Below are 18,295 nucleotides of genomic sequence, written 5' to 3'. Positions count from 1 at the left end.
ACCGGCGACCGCAAAAAAAAAAAAAAAAGTGTAATTCTCTGTCCTCTGATGTGATCGCACATCAGAGGACAGAGAAATAGGGGGATTCGGGGACCCTAGCATACTCACCTAGGTCCCTGGATCCTCTTGCTGCTCCTCCTGGCCGCCGGCAGAAGAACATGGCGGACGCATGCCCAGTGCGCCCGCCATCTGTCTCCATCTGCCGGCCGGCAGGAGAACAGCAGTTAGGGTTAGGGTTAGGGGTAGGGTTAGGGGTAGGGTTAGGGTTAGGGGTAGGGTTAGGGGTAGGGTTAGGGTTAGGTTAGGGGTAGGGTTAGGGGTAGGGTTAGGGGTAGGGTTAGGGTTAGGGGTAGGGTTAGGGGTAGGGTTAGGGGTAGGGTTAGGGGTAGGGTTAGGGCTAGGGTTAGGTTAGGGGTAGGGTTACGGCTAGGGTTAGGTTAGGGGTAGGGTTAGGTTAGGGTTAGGGGTAGGGTTACGGCTAGGGTTAGGTTAGGGGTAGGGTTAGGGGTAGGGTTAGGGGTAGGGTTGGGGCTAAATTTAGGGTTAGGGTTGGGGCTAAATTTAGGGTTAGGGTTGGGGCTAAATTTAGGGTTAGGCTTCTTTCACACTTACGTCGGTACGGGGCCGTCGCAATGCGTCGGCCCGACATACCGACGCACGTTGTGAAAATTGTGCACAACGTGGGCAGCAGCTGTAGTTTTTCAACGCATCCGCTGCCCAATCTATGTCCTGGGGAGGAGGGGGCGGAGTTACGGCCACGCATGCGCGGTCAGAAATGGCGGATGCGACGTACAAAAAAACGTTTCATTGAACGTTTTTTTGTGCCGACGCTCCGCCAAAACACAACTGATCCAGTGCACGACGGACGCGACGTGTGGCCATCCGTCACGATCCGTCGGCAATACTGTGGGCAAAAAACGCATCCTGCGGGCACATTTGCAGGATCCGTTTCTTGTCCAAAACGACGGATTGCGACGGAATGCCAAACAACGCAAGTGTGAAAGTAGCCTTAGGGCTAGGGTTAGGGTTGGGGCTAAAGTTAGGGCTAGGGTTGGGGCTAAAGTTAGGGTTAGAGCTGGGATTAGGTTTAGGGTTTGGATTAGGGTTGGTATTAGGGTTAGGGTTGGCATTAGGGTTACGCTTGGGATTAGGGTTAGGTTTGGGATTAGGGTTAAGGTTAGGGTTGTGATTAGGGGTGTATTGGGATTAGGGTTAGGGTTGAGATTAGGATTAGGGGTGTGTTGGATTTAGGGTTTTGATTAGGGTTATGGTTAGGGTTGACATTAGGGTTGTTTTGGGGTAAGGGTTGTGATTATGGTTAGGGTTAGTGATTAGGATTATGGATCAGGTTGGGATTAGGGTTAGGGGTTGGAGCTAGAATTGGGGGGTTTCCACTGTTTAGGTACATCAGGGGGTCTCCAAACACGACAGCCAATTTTGCGCTCAAAAAGTCAAATGGTGCTCCCTCCCTTCTGAGCTCTGCCGTGCGCTGTTGTGAATTCTGTGGCTGAGTTCACTTCTGTGGTCACAAGTGGTATTGCAGTCTCTGGGCTTCCTCCCTCAGGTGTTTTGGTGAGCTCGTTGGCTGCCTTGCTATTTAGCTCCACCTGAGTCTGTCTTCCTTGCTCCTTGTCAATGTTCCAGTGTTGGATCTGAGCTACTGCATCTTTCCTTGGGCCTGCTGCTCTGCTAGATAAGTGCTTCTAGTTTGTTTTCTGTTTTTTCTGTCCAGCTTGTTATTATCTTTTGCTGGAAGCTCTGAGAAGCAAAGGGGTGCACCGCCGTGCTGTTAGTTCGGCACGGTGGGTCTTTTTTGCCCCTTTGCGTGGTTTTCGTTTTGGGGTTTTTTGTAGACTGCATAGTTCTCTTTGCTATCCTCGCTCTGTCTAGAATATCGGGCCTCACTTTGCTGAATCTATTTCATTCCTACGTTTGTCTTTTCATCTTGCTAACAGTCATTATGTGTGGGGGCTGCCTGTTCCTTTGGGGTATTTCTCTGAGGTAGGTCAGGCTTGTATTTCTATCTTCAGGCTAGTCAGCTCCTCAGGCAGTGCCGAGTTGCATGGGTAGTTGATGGGCGCAATCCACTGCTGCTTCCAGTTGTGTGAGGACAGTTCAGGTACTGCAGTCTACAGAGATTCCACGTCTCAGAGCTCGTCCTATTGTTTTGGGTTTTTGCCAGATCTCTGTATGTGCGCTGATTACTGCACGCTGTGTTGCCTGATTGCCAGCCATAACAGTACAAGGAGCCAATTCAATGATTTCCAATAGAGGGAAAAAAGAAATCCTGACATCATTTTTTTTTCTTAGCTCTGTCTTCAGTCTTTTTTTTCCCCTAGACATTAGAGTGCTTCAGGACACAGCTGTGGACATGGATATTCAGGCTCTGTGCTCCTCAATGGATAATCTCGTTGTAAATGTACAAAAGATTCAAGATACTATTGATCAGAAATCGATGCTAGAACCAAGAATTCCGATTCCTGATTTGTTTTTTGGTGACAGAACTAAGTTCCTGAGCTTCAGAAATAATTGTAAGCTATTATTGGCCTTGAAACCTCATTCTTCTGGTAATCCTATTCAACAGGTTTTGATTATTATTTCTTTTTTGCGCGGCGACCCACAGGACTGGGCGTTTTCTCTTGCACCAGGAGATTCTGCATTGAGTAATGTTGATGCATTTTTCCAGGCGCTGGGATTGCTTTACGATGAGCCTAATTCAGTGGATCAAGCTGAGAAAAATCTGCTGGCTTTATGCCAGGGTCAGGATGATGTAGAAGTATATTGTCAGAAATTTAGAAAATGGTCAGTACTCACTCTGTGGAATGAATCTGCACTAGCGGCTTTGTTCAGAAAGGGTCTCTCTGAAGCTCTTAAGGATGTAATGGTGGGATTTCCTATGCCTGCTGGTTTGAATGAGTCTATGTCCTTGGCCATTCAGATCGGTCGTCGCTTGCGCGAGCGTAAATCTGTGCACCATCTGGCGGTATTGTCTGAGAGTAAGCCTGAGCCTATGCAGTGCAACAGGACTATGACTAAAGTAGAACGGCACGAACACAGACGTCTGAACAGACTGTGTTTCTATTGTGGTGATTCTACTCATGCTATTTCTAATTGTCCTAAACGCACTAGGCGGTTCGATAGCTCTGCCGTTATTGGTACTGTACAGTCCAAATTCCTTTTGTCCATTACCTTAATGTGCTCTTTGTCATCATATTCTGTCATGGCGTTTGTGGATTCAGGCGCTGCCCTGAATCTGATGGATTTGGATTATGCTAAACGTTGTGGATTTTTCTTGGAGCCTTTGCGGTGTCCTATTCCGTTGAGAGGAATTGATGCTACACCTCTGGCCAAGAATAAGCCTCAGTACTGGGCCCAGCTGACCATGTGCATGGCTCCTGCACATCAGGAAGTTATTCGCTTTTTGGTACTGCATAATTTGCATGATGTGGTCGTGTTGGGGTTGCCATGGCTACAAACCCATAATCCAGTATTGGATTGGAACTCTATGTCGGTAACCAGCTGGGGTTGTCAGGGAGTACATGGTGATGTTCCATTTTTGTCTATTTCGTCATCCATTCCTTCTGACATCCCAGAGTTCTTGTCGGACTTTCAGGATGTATTTGAAGAGTCCAAGTCTGATGCCCTTCCTCCGCATAGGAATTGTGATTGTGCTATCGATTTGATTCCTGGTAGTAAATTCCCTAAGGGTCGTTTATTTAATTTGTCCGTACCTGAACACACCGCTATGCGCAGTTATGTGAAGGAGTCCCTGGAGAAGGGACATATTCGCCCATCGTCGTCACCATTGGGAGCAGGGTTCTTTTTTGTAGCCAAGAAGGATGGTTCGCTAAGACCGTGTATTGATTACCGCCTTCTTAATAAGATCACTGTTAAGTTTCAGTATCCCTTGCCATTGATTTCTGACTTGTTTGCTCGGATTAAGGGGGCTAGTTGGTTTACTAAGATTGATCTTCGTGGTGCGTATAATCTGGTGAGAATCAGGCAGGGAGATGAATGGAAAACGGCATTTAATACGCCCGAGGGTCATTTTGAGTATCTGGTGATGCCGTTCGGACTTGCCAATGCTCCATCTGTTTTTCAGTCTTTTATGCATGACATTTTCCGTGAGTTTCTGGATAAATTCTTGATTGTTTACTTGGATGACATTTTGATCTTCTCAGATGATTGGGAGTCTCATGTAAAGCAAGTCAGAATGGTTTTCCAGGTACTGCGTGCTAATTCCTTGTTCGTGAAGGGATCAAAGTGTCTCTTCGGTGTGCAGAAGGTTTCATTTTTGGGGTTCATCTTTTCCCCTTCTACTATCGAGATGGATCCGGTTAAGGTTCAGGCCATCCAGGATTGGACTCAGCCGACATCTCTAAAAAGTTTGCAGAAATTCCTGGGCTTTGCTAATTTTTATCGTCGCTTCATCTGTAATTTTTCTAGCATTGCCAGACCATTGACCGATTTGACCAAGAAGGGTGCTGATTTGGTTAATTGGTCTTCTGCTGCCGTGGAAGCTTTTCAGGAGTTGAAGCGTCGTTTTTGCTGTGCCCCTGTGTTGTGTCAACCTGATGTTTCTCTTCCGTTCCAGGTCGAGGTTGATGCTTCTGAGATTGGTGCAGGGGCGGTTTTGTCACAGAGAGGTTCTGGTTGCTCAGTGTTCAAACCATGTGCTTTCTTTTCCAGGAAATTTTCTGCTGCTGAGCGTAATTATGATGTGGGCAACCGAGAGTTGCTGGCCATGAAGTGGGCATTCGAGGAGTGGCGTCATTGGCTTGAGGGTGCTAAGCATCGCGTGGTGGTTTTGACTGATCATAAGAACCTTACTTATCTTGAGTCTGCCAAGCGCTTGAATCCTAGACAGGCCCGTTGGTCGTTATTTTTTGCTCGTTTTGATTTTGTGATTTCATACCTTCCGGGCTCTAAAAATGTGAAGGCGGATGCTCTGTCTAGGAGTTTTGTGCCCGACTCTCCGGGGTTATCTGAGCCGGCGAGTATCCTCAAGGAAAGAGTCATTGTGTCTGCCATCTCCCCTGATTTGCGGAGAGTGTTGCAGAAATTTCAGGCTAATAAACCTGATCGTTGTCCGGCCGAGAAACTGTTCGTCCCTGATAGGTGGACTAGTAAAGTTATCTCTGAACTTCATTGTTCGGTGCTGGCCGGTCATCCAGGAATCTTTGGTACCAGGGAGTTGGTTGCCAGATCCTTCTGGTGGCCATCTCTGTCGCGGGATGTGCGTGCTTTTGTGCAGTCCTGTGGAATTTGTGCTAGGGCTAAGCCCTGCTGTTCACGTGCCAGTGGGTTGCTTTTGCCCTTGCCGGTCCCGAAGAGGCCTTGGACACATATTTCGATGGATTTCATTTCTGACCTTCCCGTTTCTCAAAAGATGTCTGTCATTTGGGTGGTCTGTGATCGCTTTTCTAAAATGGTCCATCTGGTGCCCTTGGTTAAATTGCCTTCCTCCTCTGATTTGGTGCCTTTGTTCTTCCAGCATGTGGTTCGTTTACATGGCATTCCTGAGAATATTGTTTCTGACAGAGGTTCCCAGTTTGTCTCGAGGTTCTGGCGAGCCTTTTGTGGTAGGATGGGCATTGACCTATCTTTTTCCTCGGCCTTCCATCCTCAGACTAATGGCCAGACCGAACGAACCAATCAGACCTTGGAAACATATCTGAGATGTTTTGTTTCCGCTGACCAGGATGATTGGGTGTCATTTTTGCCGTTGGCTGAGTTCGCCCTTAATAATCGGGCCAGCTCGGCTACCTTGGTCTCTCCATTTTTCTGCAATTCTGGGTTCCATCCTCGTTTCTCTTCAGGACAGGTTGAGTCTTCGGACTGTCCTGGTGTGGATTATGTGGTGGACAGGTTGCAGCAGATCTGGACTCAGGTAGTGGACAATTTGACCTTGTCCCAGGAGAAGGCTCAGCTTTTCGCTAATCGCAGACGCCGTGTGGGACCCCGACTTCGTGTTGGGGATCTGGTTTGGTTATCTTCTCGTCATATACCTATGAAGGTTTCCTCTCCTAAATTTAAACCTCGTTTTATTGGTCCGTATAGGATTTCTGAGATTCTCAATCCGGTGTCTTTTCGTCTGACCCTCCCAGACTCCTTTTCCATACATAATGTATTCCATAGGTCGTTGTTGAGGAGATACGTGGCACCTATGGTTCCATCTGTGGAGCCTCCTGCCCCTGTTTTGGTGGAGGGGGAATTGGAGTATATTGTGGAGAAGATTTTGGATTCTCGTGTCTCTAGACGGAAACTCCAGTATCTGGTCAAATGGAAGGGTTATGCTCAGGAAGATAATTCCTGGGTTTTTGCCTCTGATGTCCATGCCCCAGATCTTGTTCGTGCCTTTCATGTGGCTCATCCTGGTCGGCCTGGGGGTTCTGGTGAGGGTTCGGTGACCCCTCCTCAAGGGGGGGGTACTGTTGTGAATTCTGTGGCTGAGTTCACTTCTGTGGTCACAAGTGGTATTGCAGTCTCTGGGCTTCCTCCCTCAGGTGTTTTGGTGAGCTCGTTGGCTGCCTTGCTATTTAGCTCCACCTGAGTCTGTCTTCCTTGCTCCTTGTCAATGTTCCAGTGTTGGATCTGAGCTACTGCATCTTTCCTTGGGCCTGCTGCTCTGCTAGATAAGTGCTTCTAGTTTGTTTTCTGTTTTTTCTGTCCAGCTTGTTATTATCTTTTGCTGGAAGCTCTGAGAAGCAAAGGGGTGCACCGCCGTGCTGTTAGTTCGGCACGGTGGGTCTTTTTTGCCCCTTTGCGTGGTTTTCGTTTTGGGGTTTTTTGTAGACTGCATAGTTCTCTTTGCTATCCTCGCTCTGTCTAGAATATCGGGCCTCACTTTGCTGGGTCTATTTCATTCCTGCGTTTGTCTTTTCATCTTGCTAACAGTCATTATGTGTGGGGGCTGCCTGTTCCTTTGGGGTATTTCTCTGAGGTAGGTCAGGCTTGTATTTCTATCTTCAGGCTAGTCAGCTCCTCAGGCAGTGCCGAGTTGCATGGGTAGTTGATGGGCGCAATCCACTGCTGCTTCCAGTTGTGTGAGGACAGTTCAGGTACTGCAGTCTACAGAGATTCCACGTCTCAGAGCTCGTCCTATTGTTTTGGGTTTTTGCCAGATCTCTGTATGTGCGCTGATTACTGCACGCTGTGTTGCCTGATTGCCAGCCATAACAGTGCGCCCAAACAGTGGGTTACCCCCACATATGGGGCATCAGCGTACTCGGGATAAATTGGACAACAACTTCTGGGGTCCAATTTCTCTTGTTACCCTTGTGAAAATAAAAACTTGGGGGCTACAAAATCTTTTTTTGTGAAAAAAAAAATATTTTTTATTTTCACGACTCTGCATTCTAAACTTCTGTGAAGCACTTGGGCATTCAAAGTTCTCACCACACATCTAGATAAGTTCCTTGGGGGGTCTAGTTTCCAAAATGGGGTCACTTGTGGGGGGTTACTACAGTTTAGGTATATCAGGGGCTCTGCAATCACAACATAATGCCCACAGACCATTCTATCAAAGTCTGCATTCCAAAAAGGCGCTCCTTCCCTTCCGAGCTCTGCCGTGCGCCCAAACAGTGGTTTACCCCCACATATGGCACATCAGCGTACTCGGGATAAATTGGACAACAACTATTGCAGTCCAATTTCTCCTGTTACCCTTGTGAAAATAAAAACTTGGGGGCTACAAAATCTTTTTTGTGAAAAAAAAAATATTTTTTATTTTCACGACTCTGCATTCTAAACTTCTGTGAAGCACTTGGGCATTCAAAGTTCTCACCACACATCTAGATAAGTTCCTTGGGGGGTCTAGTTTCCAAAATGGGGTCACTTGTGGAGGGTTTCTACTGGTTAGGTACATCAGGGGCTCTGCAAATGCAACATAATACCCGCAGACCATTCTATCAAAGTCTGCATTCCAAAACGGCGCTCCTTCCTTCCGAGCTCTGCCGTGCGCCCAAACAGTGGTTTACCCCCACATATGGGGTACCAGCATACTCAAGACAAATTGGACAACAACTTTTGGGGTCCAATTTCTCTTGTTACCCTTGTAAAAATAAAAACTTGGGGGCTACAATATCTTTTTTGTGGAAAAAAAAAATATTTTTTATTTTCACGGCTCTGCATTCTAAACTTCTGTGAAGCACTTGGGCATTCAAAGTTCTCACCACACATCTAGATAAGTTCCTTGGGGGGTCTAGTTTCCAAAATGGGGTCACTTGTGGGGGGTTACTACAGTTTAGGTATATCAGGGGCTCTGCAATCACAACATAATGCCCACAGACCATTCTATCAAAGTCTGCATTCCAAAAAGGCGCTCCTTCCCTTCCGAGCTCTGCCGTGCGCCCAAACAGTGGTTTACCCCCACATATGGCACATCAGCGTACTCGGGATAAATTGGACAACAACTATTGCAGTCCAATTTCTCCTGTTACCCTTGTGAAAATAAAAACTTGGGGGCTACAAAATCTTTTTTGTGAAAAAAAAAATATTTTTTATTTTCACGACTCTGCATTCTAAACTTCTGTGAAGCACTTGGGCATTCAAAGTTCTCACCACACATCTAGATAAGTTCCTTGGGGGGTCTAGTTTCCAAAATGGGGTCACTTGTGGAGGGTTTCTACTGGTTAGGTACATCAGGGGCTCTGCAAATGCAACATAATACCCGCAGACCATTCTATCAAAGTCTGCATTCCAAAACGGCGCTCCTTCCTTCTGAGCTCTGCCGTGCGCCCAAACAGTGGTTTACCCCCACATATGGGGTACCAGCATACTCAAGACAAATTGGACAACAACTTTTGGGGTCCAATTTCTCTTGTTACCCTTGTAAAAATAAAAACTTGGGGGCTACAATATCTTTTTTGTGGAAAAAAAAAATATTTTTTATTTTCACGGCTCTGCATTATAAACTTCTGTGAAGCACTTGGGCATTCAAGGTTCTCATCACACATCTAGATAAGTTCCATGGGGGGTCTAGTTTCCAAAATGGGGTCACTTGTGGGGGATTTCTACTGTTTAGGCACATCAGGGGCTCTCCAAACGCGACATGGCGTCCGATCTCAATTCCAGCCAATTCTACATTGAAAAAGTAAAACGGCACTCCTTCTCTTCCAAGCTCTGCGGTGCGCCCTAGCAGTGGTTTAGCCCCACATATTGGGTATCAGCGTACTCAGGAGAAATTGCACAACAACTTTTGCGGTCTAATTTCTCCTGTTACCCTTGTGAAAATAAAAATTTGTGGGCAAAAAGATCATTTTTGTAGAAAAAATGCGATTTTTTTTTTTTTTTCACGGCTCTACGTTATAAACTTCTGTGAAGCACATGGGGGTTCAAAGTGCTCGCCACACATCTAGATAAGTTCCTTAAGTGGTCTAGTTTCCAAAATGGTGTCACTTGTGGGGGGTTTCCACTGTTTAGGCACATCAGGGGCTCTCCAAACGCGACATGGCGTCCAATCTCAATTCCAGCCAATTCTACATTGAAAAAGTAAAACGGCGCTCCTTCACTTCCAAGCTCTGTGGTGCGCCCAAACAGTGGTTTACCCCCACATATGGGGTATCGACGTATTCAGGAGAAATCGCACAACAACTTTTGTGGTCTAATTTCTCCTGTTACCCTTGTGAAAATAAGAATTTGTGGGCAAAAAGATCATTTTTGTGTAAACAAAAGCGATTTTTTTATTTTCACGGCTCTACGTTATAAACTTCTGTGAAGCACTTGGGGGTTCAAAGTGCTCGCCACACATCTAGATAAGTTCCTTAAGGGGTCTAGTTTCCAAAATGGTGTCACTTGTGGGGGGTTTCCACTGTTTAGGCACATCAGGGGCTCTCTAAACGTGACATGGCGTCCGATCTCAATTCCAGCCAATTCTGCATTGAAAAAGTCAAACGGCGCTCCTTCACTTCTAAGTTCTGCGGTGCGCCCTAACAGTGGTTTACCCCCACATATGGGGTATTGGCGTATTCAGGAGAAATTGCATAACAAAATTTATGGTTACATTTCTGTTTTTACACTTGTGAAAATAAAAAAAATGGTTCTGAATTAAGATGTTTGCAAAAAAAAGTTAAATGTTCATTTTTTCCTTCCACATTGTTTCAGTTCCTGTGAAGCACGTAAAGGGTTAATAAACTTCTTGAATGTGGTTTTGAGAACCTTGAGGGGTGTAGTTTTTAGAATGGTGTCACACTTCATTATTTTCTATCATATAGACCCCTCAAAATGACTTCAAATGTGATGTGGTCCCTAAAAAAAAATGGTGTTGTAAAAATGAGAAATTGCTGGTCAACTTTTAACCCTTATAACTCCCTAACAAAAAAAAATTTTGTTTCCAAAATTGTGCTGATGTAAAGTAGACATGTGGGAAATGTTATTTATTAACTATTTTTCGTGACATATCTCTCTGATTTAAGGGCATAAAAATACAAAGTTTGAAAATTGCAAAATTTTAAAAATTTTCGCCATATTTCCGTTTTTTTCATAAATAATCGCAAGTAATATCGAAGAAATGTTACCACTAACATGAAGTACAATATGTCACGAAAAAACAATCTCAGAATCAGCGGGATCCGTTGAAGCGTTCCAGAGTTATAACCTCATAAAGTGACAGTGGTCAGAATTGCAAAAATTGGCTCGGTCATTAAGTACCAAATTGGCTCTGTCACTAAGGGGTTAAACAAAAGGAAAGATCTCATGCTCTTCTATTAGTTTTCTGAGGGTTCACAAACAATGAAGTTGCTTTTCTGACATCTAGTAACTAAATTTGTAGTTTATATTTCTCGTATAATTAATTTTTGTGAGGCTAATAGCTATCAATTTGTCCTTCTGTTTCCCCTTGCTTGCTGGCCGCTGTCACATTGTCACGGCGTCTGCAGCTGTGCTTTCACTTACTTGCTCCAACCTATTTTGGCTGTTACAGCTCCCTGATTGGGAGATTCCTGCCATTGATTTTTTTGTTTTTCCATCCATGGTTGTCTGTGAGCTCACTATTTTTTAAGGTACTAGGGAATTTTGTAGTTTTATTTATTATAAGATTTACATGTATGTCTCATTTTTTCCAGAACTCATATGAGTTTGTGTCTACTTAAGGATAGCCTTTTTTTTTTTTTTTTTTTCCCTTGCTTGCTGGCCGCTGTGACATTGTCACGGCATCTGCAGCTGTGCTTTCACCTATTTGCTCCAACCTATTTTGGCTGTTACAGCTCCCTGTTTGGGAGATTCCTGCTAATATTAGTTTTTTTTCTATATTGTTATGTGGGTTCATGACATATGACACTGTACATACTATTATATTATTTTTCTATCATATTCTTGGATTTATTTAATGATTATTGTAATGTCATTTTGTTTTTTTATATAGTTCCTGTATTTTGTGTTATTTCTGTTTTTTCTGCATTTATGTTTAGCCAAAACATTTGTTTTTGTCTTTCCATCAAGCTTGTCTTGCTTTCATTACCATGTGTGCCTATTTTTGCTTGATTAGACAATTCTACCAATTGCAACACTGGAGTGATAACCGGATACTAGTATAAAAGTATAGACATGTCTTGTACCAGGTATCATGATTAAGGGTGCTTAGTCACCGGAAACGCGTTGACCTTGTTTTTATAATTTTTTCTGTATGCTGATGTTTTGTCCTTTCATTGTATTTTGAGTGAAATAAATTATGGATTTTTCACTATTTCGTTGAGCTGGATCTCCTTCTCTTTCCTGTTCGTCCACGCCCTGACACAGCGGTTCCGTGCTCCGAGCTCCTGGGAATGTCGGTATGGTGAGCTGGATTTTGTTTTTCGTGGTTACAGGCTACCTAAAGGAGGTGTGTTTAGCTGCACATGGTAGTGAGTGTTTGGGAGTCGGCCACTGTGGACAGATTTCCATGTGTCCTGGCTGGACACTACAGAGTGGTCTGTGTCTTCAGATAGGGCCTAAGTGCTGGACATTGCACATCCTGAGTGCCCACAGGCCTGAGAGAGCAGAGCTCTTCTATGGACACTAATGCTGTGTCGGCCTGATGTATAGACTGTTTATCTTTTTGTGGCTGACTTGGTGCTTTATGGAGCAAATAAACCCACATGGACATTGAAGAGAGTGTGCCTCCTGTTTCCTCCTACGCATCTGAGTACAATCCTTACAGAGGTTATGTGGGGCTCATACTGTACATAGGAGGCCATGTGGGGCTCATACTGTATATAGGAGGTTAAGTGGGGCACATGCTGTATATAGGAGGCTAAGTGGGGCACATGCTGTGTATAGGAGGCTATGTGGGGCTCATACTGCATATAGGAGGCTCTGTTACCCCCCCTTCCTTTGAAATGCACTCTGTGCGCATCTATGCCCCCACCAACCTCCAACTGGCTGTCATTTACCGCCCCCCTAGGGCCAGCCACCACCTTCTTTGACCACTTCACCACCTGGCAACTTCATTTCCTTTCTGCGGAGATCCCTTCTATCATCATGGGCGACTTCAACATCCCCATTGACACTTCCCTCTCAGCTGCCACTAAACTTCTGTCTCTCACTTCCTCCTTCAACCTCACTCAATGGTCTTCTGCAGCCACTCACAAAGATGGTCACACATTGGACCTCATCTTCACCCGCCTCTGCTCCTTATCTAACCTCTCTAACTCACCTCTTCCTTTTTCTGACCACAACCATCTCACATTCTCTTCTCTCTCCACTCCATGTCTAAAATCCCCACCCCACAAACTTGCACACTCTCGCATAAATCTTAAACATCTTGACCTACATTCATTCTCAGAATCCCTCCTCCATCTCACAGATATAAGTTCCTTACACAATGCGGATGACGCTGCCGCTCTATATAACACCACAATAGCTGTAGCTTTGGAATCTCTTGCCCCTCTCACACATACCAAAGCTCGCAAAATCAACAGACAGCCCTGGCACACCAGCATGACCAAAGAACTGAGGCGAGCTTCCTGGGCTGCTGATGGAAAAGATCCCACTCCAACGAGCACTTTATCGCATTCAAACAGTCCCTCACTACTTTCAAGACCACACTCGCCACAGCTAAACAAACCTACTTCTCATCTCTCATATCCTCCCTGTCTCACAACCCTAAACAGTTATTCAACACTTTCAATTCTCTCCTCCGTCCCCCAGCACCTCCTCCCTCCCCACTCATCTCAGCTGAAGACTTTGCCTCATTTTTCAAGCAGAAGATTGAGAACATCAGAGACAGTTTTAGTTGACAACCCCCAGAGCCCTTCCTCCCGTCTTCCCAGCCCTCCACCTCCAAAACCAACTTCTCCACCATTACAGAAGATCGACTCTCCACTCTCCTCTCAAGATCGCATCTCACCACCTGTGCACTTGACCCGCTTCCATCCCACTTCATCCCAAACTTCACCACAGTCTTCATCCCAACCCTAACCCATCTCTTCAGCCTATCACTAACAACTGGTGTTTTCCCCTCAAGTTTTAAACATGCCTCAATCACACCTATCCTCAAAAAGCCCTCTCTTGACCCATCATCTGTATCTAGCTATCGCCCTATATCACTTCTCCCCTATGCCTCAAAACTACTGGAACAACACGTCTACCTTGAACTGTCCTCCCATCTATCTTCCTGCTCCCTTTTCGACCGCTTACAATCTGGCTTCCGGTCACACCACTCCACTGAAACTGCCCTAAGGTCACCAATGACCTCTTAACCGCCAAGAGCAAGCAACACTACTCTGTCCTCCTCCTCCTGGACTTGTCGGCTGCCTTTGACACAGTGGACCATTCCCTATTATTACAGGCCCTCTCATCCCTTGGCATCACAGACTTGGCCCTATCCTGGATCTCATCATACCTAACAGACCGGACATTCAGCGTCCCCCACTCACCACCTCCTCACCTCGCCCCCTATCTGTCGGAGTCCCACATCGTTCAGTGCTAGGGCCCCTGCTCTTCTCCATTTACACTTTTGGCCTGGGACAGCTCATAGAATATCATGGTTTTCAGTATCATCTCTACGCTGATGACACACAGATCTACATCTCTGGACCAGATATCACCTCCCAACTAACCAGAATCCCTCAATGTCTGTCCGCTATTTCATCCTTCTTCTCCGCTAGATTTCTGAAACTTAACATGGACAAAACAGAATTCATCATCTTTCCCCCATCTCACGCGACCCCCCCAACGAACCTATCCATTACAGTAAACGGCTGCCCACTCTCCACAGTCCCACAAGCTCGCTGCCTCGGGGTAATCCTCAACTTTGATCTCTCCTTCAAACCACATATCCAAGCCCTTTCCACTTCCTGCTGCCTTCAACTCAAAAATATCTCCTGGATCCGTTCATTCCTCAACCAAGAATCTGCAAAAACCCTAGTCCATGCCCTCATCATCTCTCGCATTGACTACTGTAACCTCCTGCTCTGTGGCCTCCCCTCTAACACTCTCGCACCCCTCCAATCTATTCTAAACTCTGCTGCCCGACTAATCCACCTGTCCCCCCGCTATTCCCCGGCCTCTCCCCTCTGTCAATCCCTTCACTGGCTCCCCATTACCCAGAGACTCCAGTACAAAACCCTAACCATGACGTACAAAGCCATCCATAACCTGTCTCCTCCATACATCTGTGACCTCGTCTCCCGGTACGTTCCTGCACGCAACCTCCGATCCTCACAAGATCTCCTTCTCTACTCCCCTCTTATCTTCTCTTCCCACAATCGTATACAAGATTTCTCTCGCGTATCACCCATACTCTGTAACCCTCTACCACAACACATCAGACTCTCACCTACCATCGAAACCTTCAAAAAGAACCTGAAGACCCACCTCCTCCGACAAGCCTACAACCTGCAGTAACCACCGATCGCCCAAACCGCTGCAGGACCAGCTCTACCATCACCTACTGTATCCTCACCCATCCCTTAGATTGTGAGCCCTCGCGGGCAGGGTCCTCTCTCCTCCTGTATTCTCACCCATCCCTTGTAGATTGTGAGCCCTCGCGGGCAGGGTCCTCTCTCCTCCTGTATCCTCACCCATCCCTTGTAGATTGTGAGCCCTCGCGGGCAGGGTCCTCTCTCCTCCTGTATTCTCACCCATCCCTTGTAGATTGTGAGCCCTCGTGGGCAGGGTCCTCTCTCCTCCTGTATCCTCACCCATCCCTTGTAGATTGTGAGCCCTCGTGGGCAGGGTCCTCTCTCCTCCTGTATCCTCACCCATCCCTTGTAGATTGTGAGCCCTTGCAGGCAGGGTCCTCTCTCCTCCTGTACCAGTTATGACTTGTATTGTTCAAGATTATTGTACCTGTTTTTATTATGTACACCCCTCCTCACATGTAAAGCGCCATGGAATAAATGGCGCTATAATAATAAATAATAATAATGTGGGGCTTATACTGTATATTGGAGGCTATATTGGGGCTAATACTGTATTAAGGAGGCTATGTGGTGGCTCATATGTTATACAGGGGATGTCTTCTCAATGGTAAGTGATACAATTAATATGTTAATATTAATATTGAGCAGAAATAATTTCCGCCTCTTGGTTCGGCCTCCACAACAGTCACGTTCTCTCGTGGCCCCATGAGAAAGTGAATTTCCCACTTCTGTTCCAGGGTGGCCATTTGACCGGGGTCATACAGTGATTTTGCAGGTTATGATCGATTTGTCCTTGTGGTCAACTGTACAATTCTCCCTTGTTCCAGGCGTGTGGACACAATAAGATCACTGTGCACCTGATGGTGGTTGTAGTTACTGATTCACCCGGCTTCCTGAAGCTACACTTGCAGTTCTGCCGTTTTTGGAGCCACGGTGCAGCTTTATTTTGTGCCAGCTCATTGTGGGCGTCTTACCCTCCACGGTGAGTTCTATGGTCACTTGTCGCACTCCCTCCTCATTGACGGCCTCACACGTATATTTGCCGCCATCGTCCACGGTCAGGTCTCTTATGGTGAGGCAGAAGGTTCCTCTCGCACTCTGCTCCACGATGCAGCGCTCCTTGCTCACAAGCGGCTGTCCGCACCGGTACCATGTGACCAGAGGATCTGGACATCCGCTGACCTGAAACAAAAGCAACCGGATCAGCGTCCGCACACCTCCATTGGTCAGAGGGATCGCCAGCAACCACTAATATCAAGGGTTAATGTGCATAGAATCCCATACAAGGGTCTCATAAGCCGGCTGTGTAGATCAGTGTTCAGGATCTCTGCTTGCTGGAAGATTGTCTGCAGGCCTGACTGGTCACAGGGCAAGGCTCGCTACTGGAATTAACACTTTCCTGTCTGCTGTGGTGATCTAGTCTCCAATACTGCCGCCTGCAGCATTCTTCCCAGTGATCATATACAGAGATCGCCCTACAGATGGCGCTCCCTAACTGTGCAACGCAAGAGAGTGCAGCACACAAGGCACAAAATGCTGCAAATCACAGGAGAAGAGGCAAAAAAGACGCCAGGACCGACAAATATATTTCAGTGCAGGACATCAGTGCAGGGTTTATAGGTCTTCAATGTGGACACCATTGGGCAGGTACTGTTACTTAAATGCACTCATTTTTAGTTGAAGCATATTGGCACATGGGTTTCACAAAAAAAAATTACCAGTTTGTCTGATTTATCCATCCTTCATGTGCAGGCTCGGACTGGCCCATAGGTTAACAGGGGAATCCCCCGGTGGGCCCCTGTGTAGATCTGGCCCCCCAACCCCACTGTATGAGCAGTACTTGGCATCATTCACTTGATTCACTATGTACAGAAAAAAAGCAGCATCTCATCATTCATTAACCAAACTACCCAGTATTATTATATAGAAGTATAGGTAAATTTGTGAAGAAAGATAGTTTAAAGGGAACCTGTCACCCCGTTTTTTCAGTACGAGATAAAAAATACTGTTAAATAGGGCCTGAGCTGTGCGTTATTATAGTGTATGTAGTGTACCCTGATTCCCCACCTATGCTGCCGAAATAACTTACCAAAGTCGCCGTTTTTGCCTGTCAATCAGGCTGGTCAGGTCAGATGGGCGTGGCGACATCGCTGTTTCTTCGCCCAGATCTTGCATATCTTTCCGTTGGTGGCGTAGTGGTTTGCGCATGCCCATCTTCCGAATCCACTGGGCAGGAGAAGAAAAAACGCGCGACCTGCGCTATTTCCCTGGTGATCTGTGGGGGCGGCCATCTTCCTGAGGCCGGGCGTGTGCATATGGAGTCCTCTGCTGCCCGGGGCTTCAGGAAAATGGCCGTGGGATGCCGCGCGTGCCCAGATGGAGATCGCAGCGGCCATTTTCCTGAAGCCGAGATGCGAACTCTGCTTCAGGAAAATGGCCGCCGCGATCTCCATCTGCGCAAACCCCCAAATATAACAGAAAGCATGGAAAGTCTACTTCTAAAGCAGATAGATGAAGCTGCAACCCATAATGATGTCCTGGTTATGGGGGACTTTAACTACCCGGATATTAACTGGGAAACAGAAACCTGTGAAACCCATAAAGGCAACAGGTTTCTGCTAATAACCAAGAAAAATTATCTTTCACAATTGGTGCAGAATCCAACCAGAGGAGCAGCACTTTTAGACCTAATACTATCTAATAGACCTGACAGAATAACAAATCTGCAGGTGGTTGGGCATTCAGGAAATAGCGACCACAATATTGTGCAGTTTCACCTGTCTTTCACTAGGGGGACTTGTCAGGGAGTCACAAAAACATTGAACTTTAGGAAGGCAAAGTTTGAACAGCTTAGAGATGCCCTTAATCTGGTAGACTGGGACAATATCCTCAGAAATAAGAATACAGATAATAAATGGGAAATGTTTAAGAACATCCTAAATAGGCAGTGTAAGCGGTTTATACCTTGTGGGAATAAAAGGACTAGAAATAGGAAAAACCCAATGTGGCTAAACAAAGAAGTAAGACAGGCAATTAACAGTAAAAAGAAAGCATTTGCACTACTAAAGCAGGATGGCACCATTGAAGCTCTAAAAAACTATAGGGAGAAAAATACTTTATCTAAAAAACTAATTAAAGCTGCCAAAAAGGAAACAGAGAAGCACATTGCTAAGGAGAGTAAAACTAATCCCAAACTGTTCTTCAACTATATCAATAGTAAAAGAATAAAAACTGAAAATGTAGGCCCCTTAAAAAATAGTGAGGAAAGAATGGTTGTAGATGACGAGGAAAAAGCTAACATATTAAACACCTTCTTCTCCACGGTATTCACGGCGGAAAATGAAATGCTAGGTGAAATCCCAAGAAACAATGAAAACCCTATATTAAGGGTCACCAATCTAACCCAAGAAGAGGTGCGAAACCGGCTAAATAAGATTAAAATAGATAAATCTCCG

General features: G+C 45.9%; 1 protein-coding gene across 1 annotated transcript in view; it reads right to left on the bottom strand.

The window, feature by feature from the left end:
• LOC138645766 (titin-like) overlaps positions 1-18,295 on the bottom strand; it is a 103,551-nt gene that overhangs the window by 18,224 nt on the left and 67,032 nt on the right. Inside the window, exon 4 of the mRNA XM_069735285.1 lies at positions 15,815-16,022. Within this exon, the coding sequence (XP_069591386.1) occupies positions 15,815-16,022 (208 nt within the window). The remainder of the gene's footprint in view (positions 1-15,814; positions 16,023-18,295) is intronic.

Source organism: Ranitomeya imitator, chromosome 7 (assembly GCF_032444005.1).
Source record: "Ranitomeya imitator isolate aRanImi1 chromosome 7, aRanImi1.pri, whole genome shotgun sequence".
Classification (NCBI taxonomy): Eukaryota; Metazoa; Chordata; class Amphibia; order Anura; family Dendrobatidae; genus Ranitomeya; species Ranitomeya imitator.
Note: the sequence above shows the minus strand (reverse complement) of the source record. Positions and strands in the feature narration are given on the sequence as shown.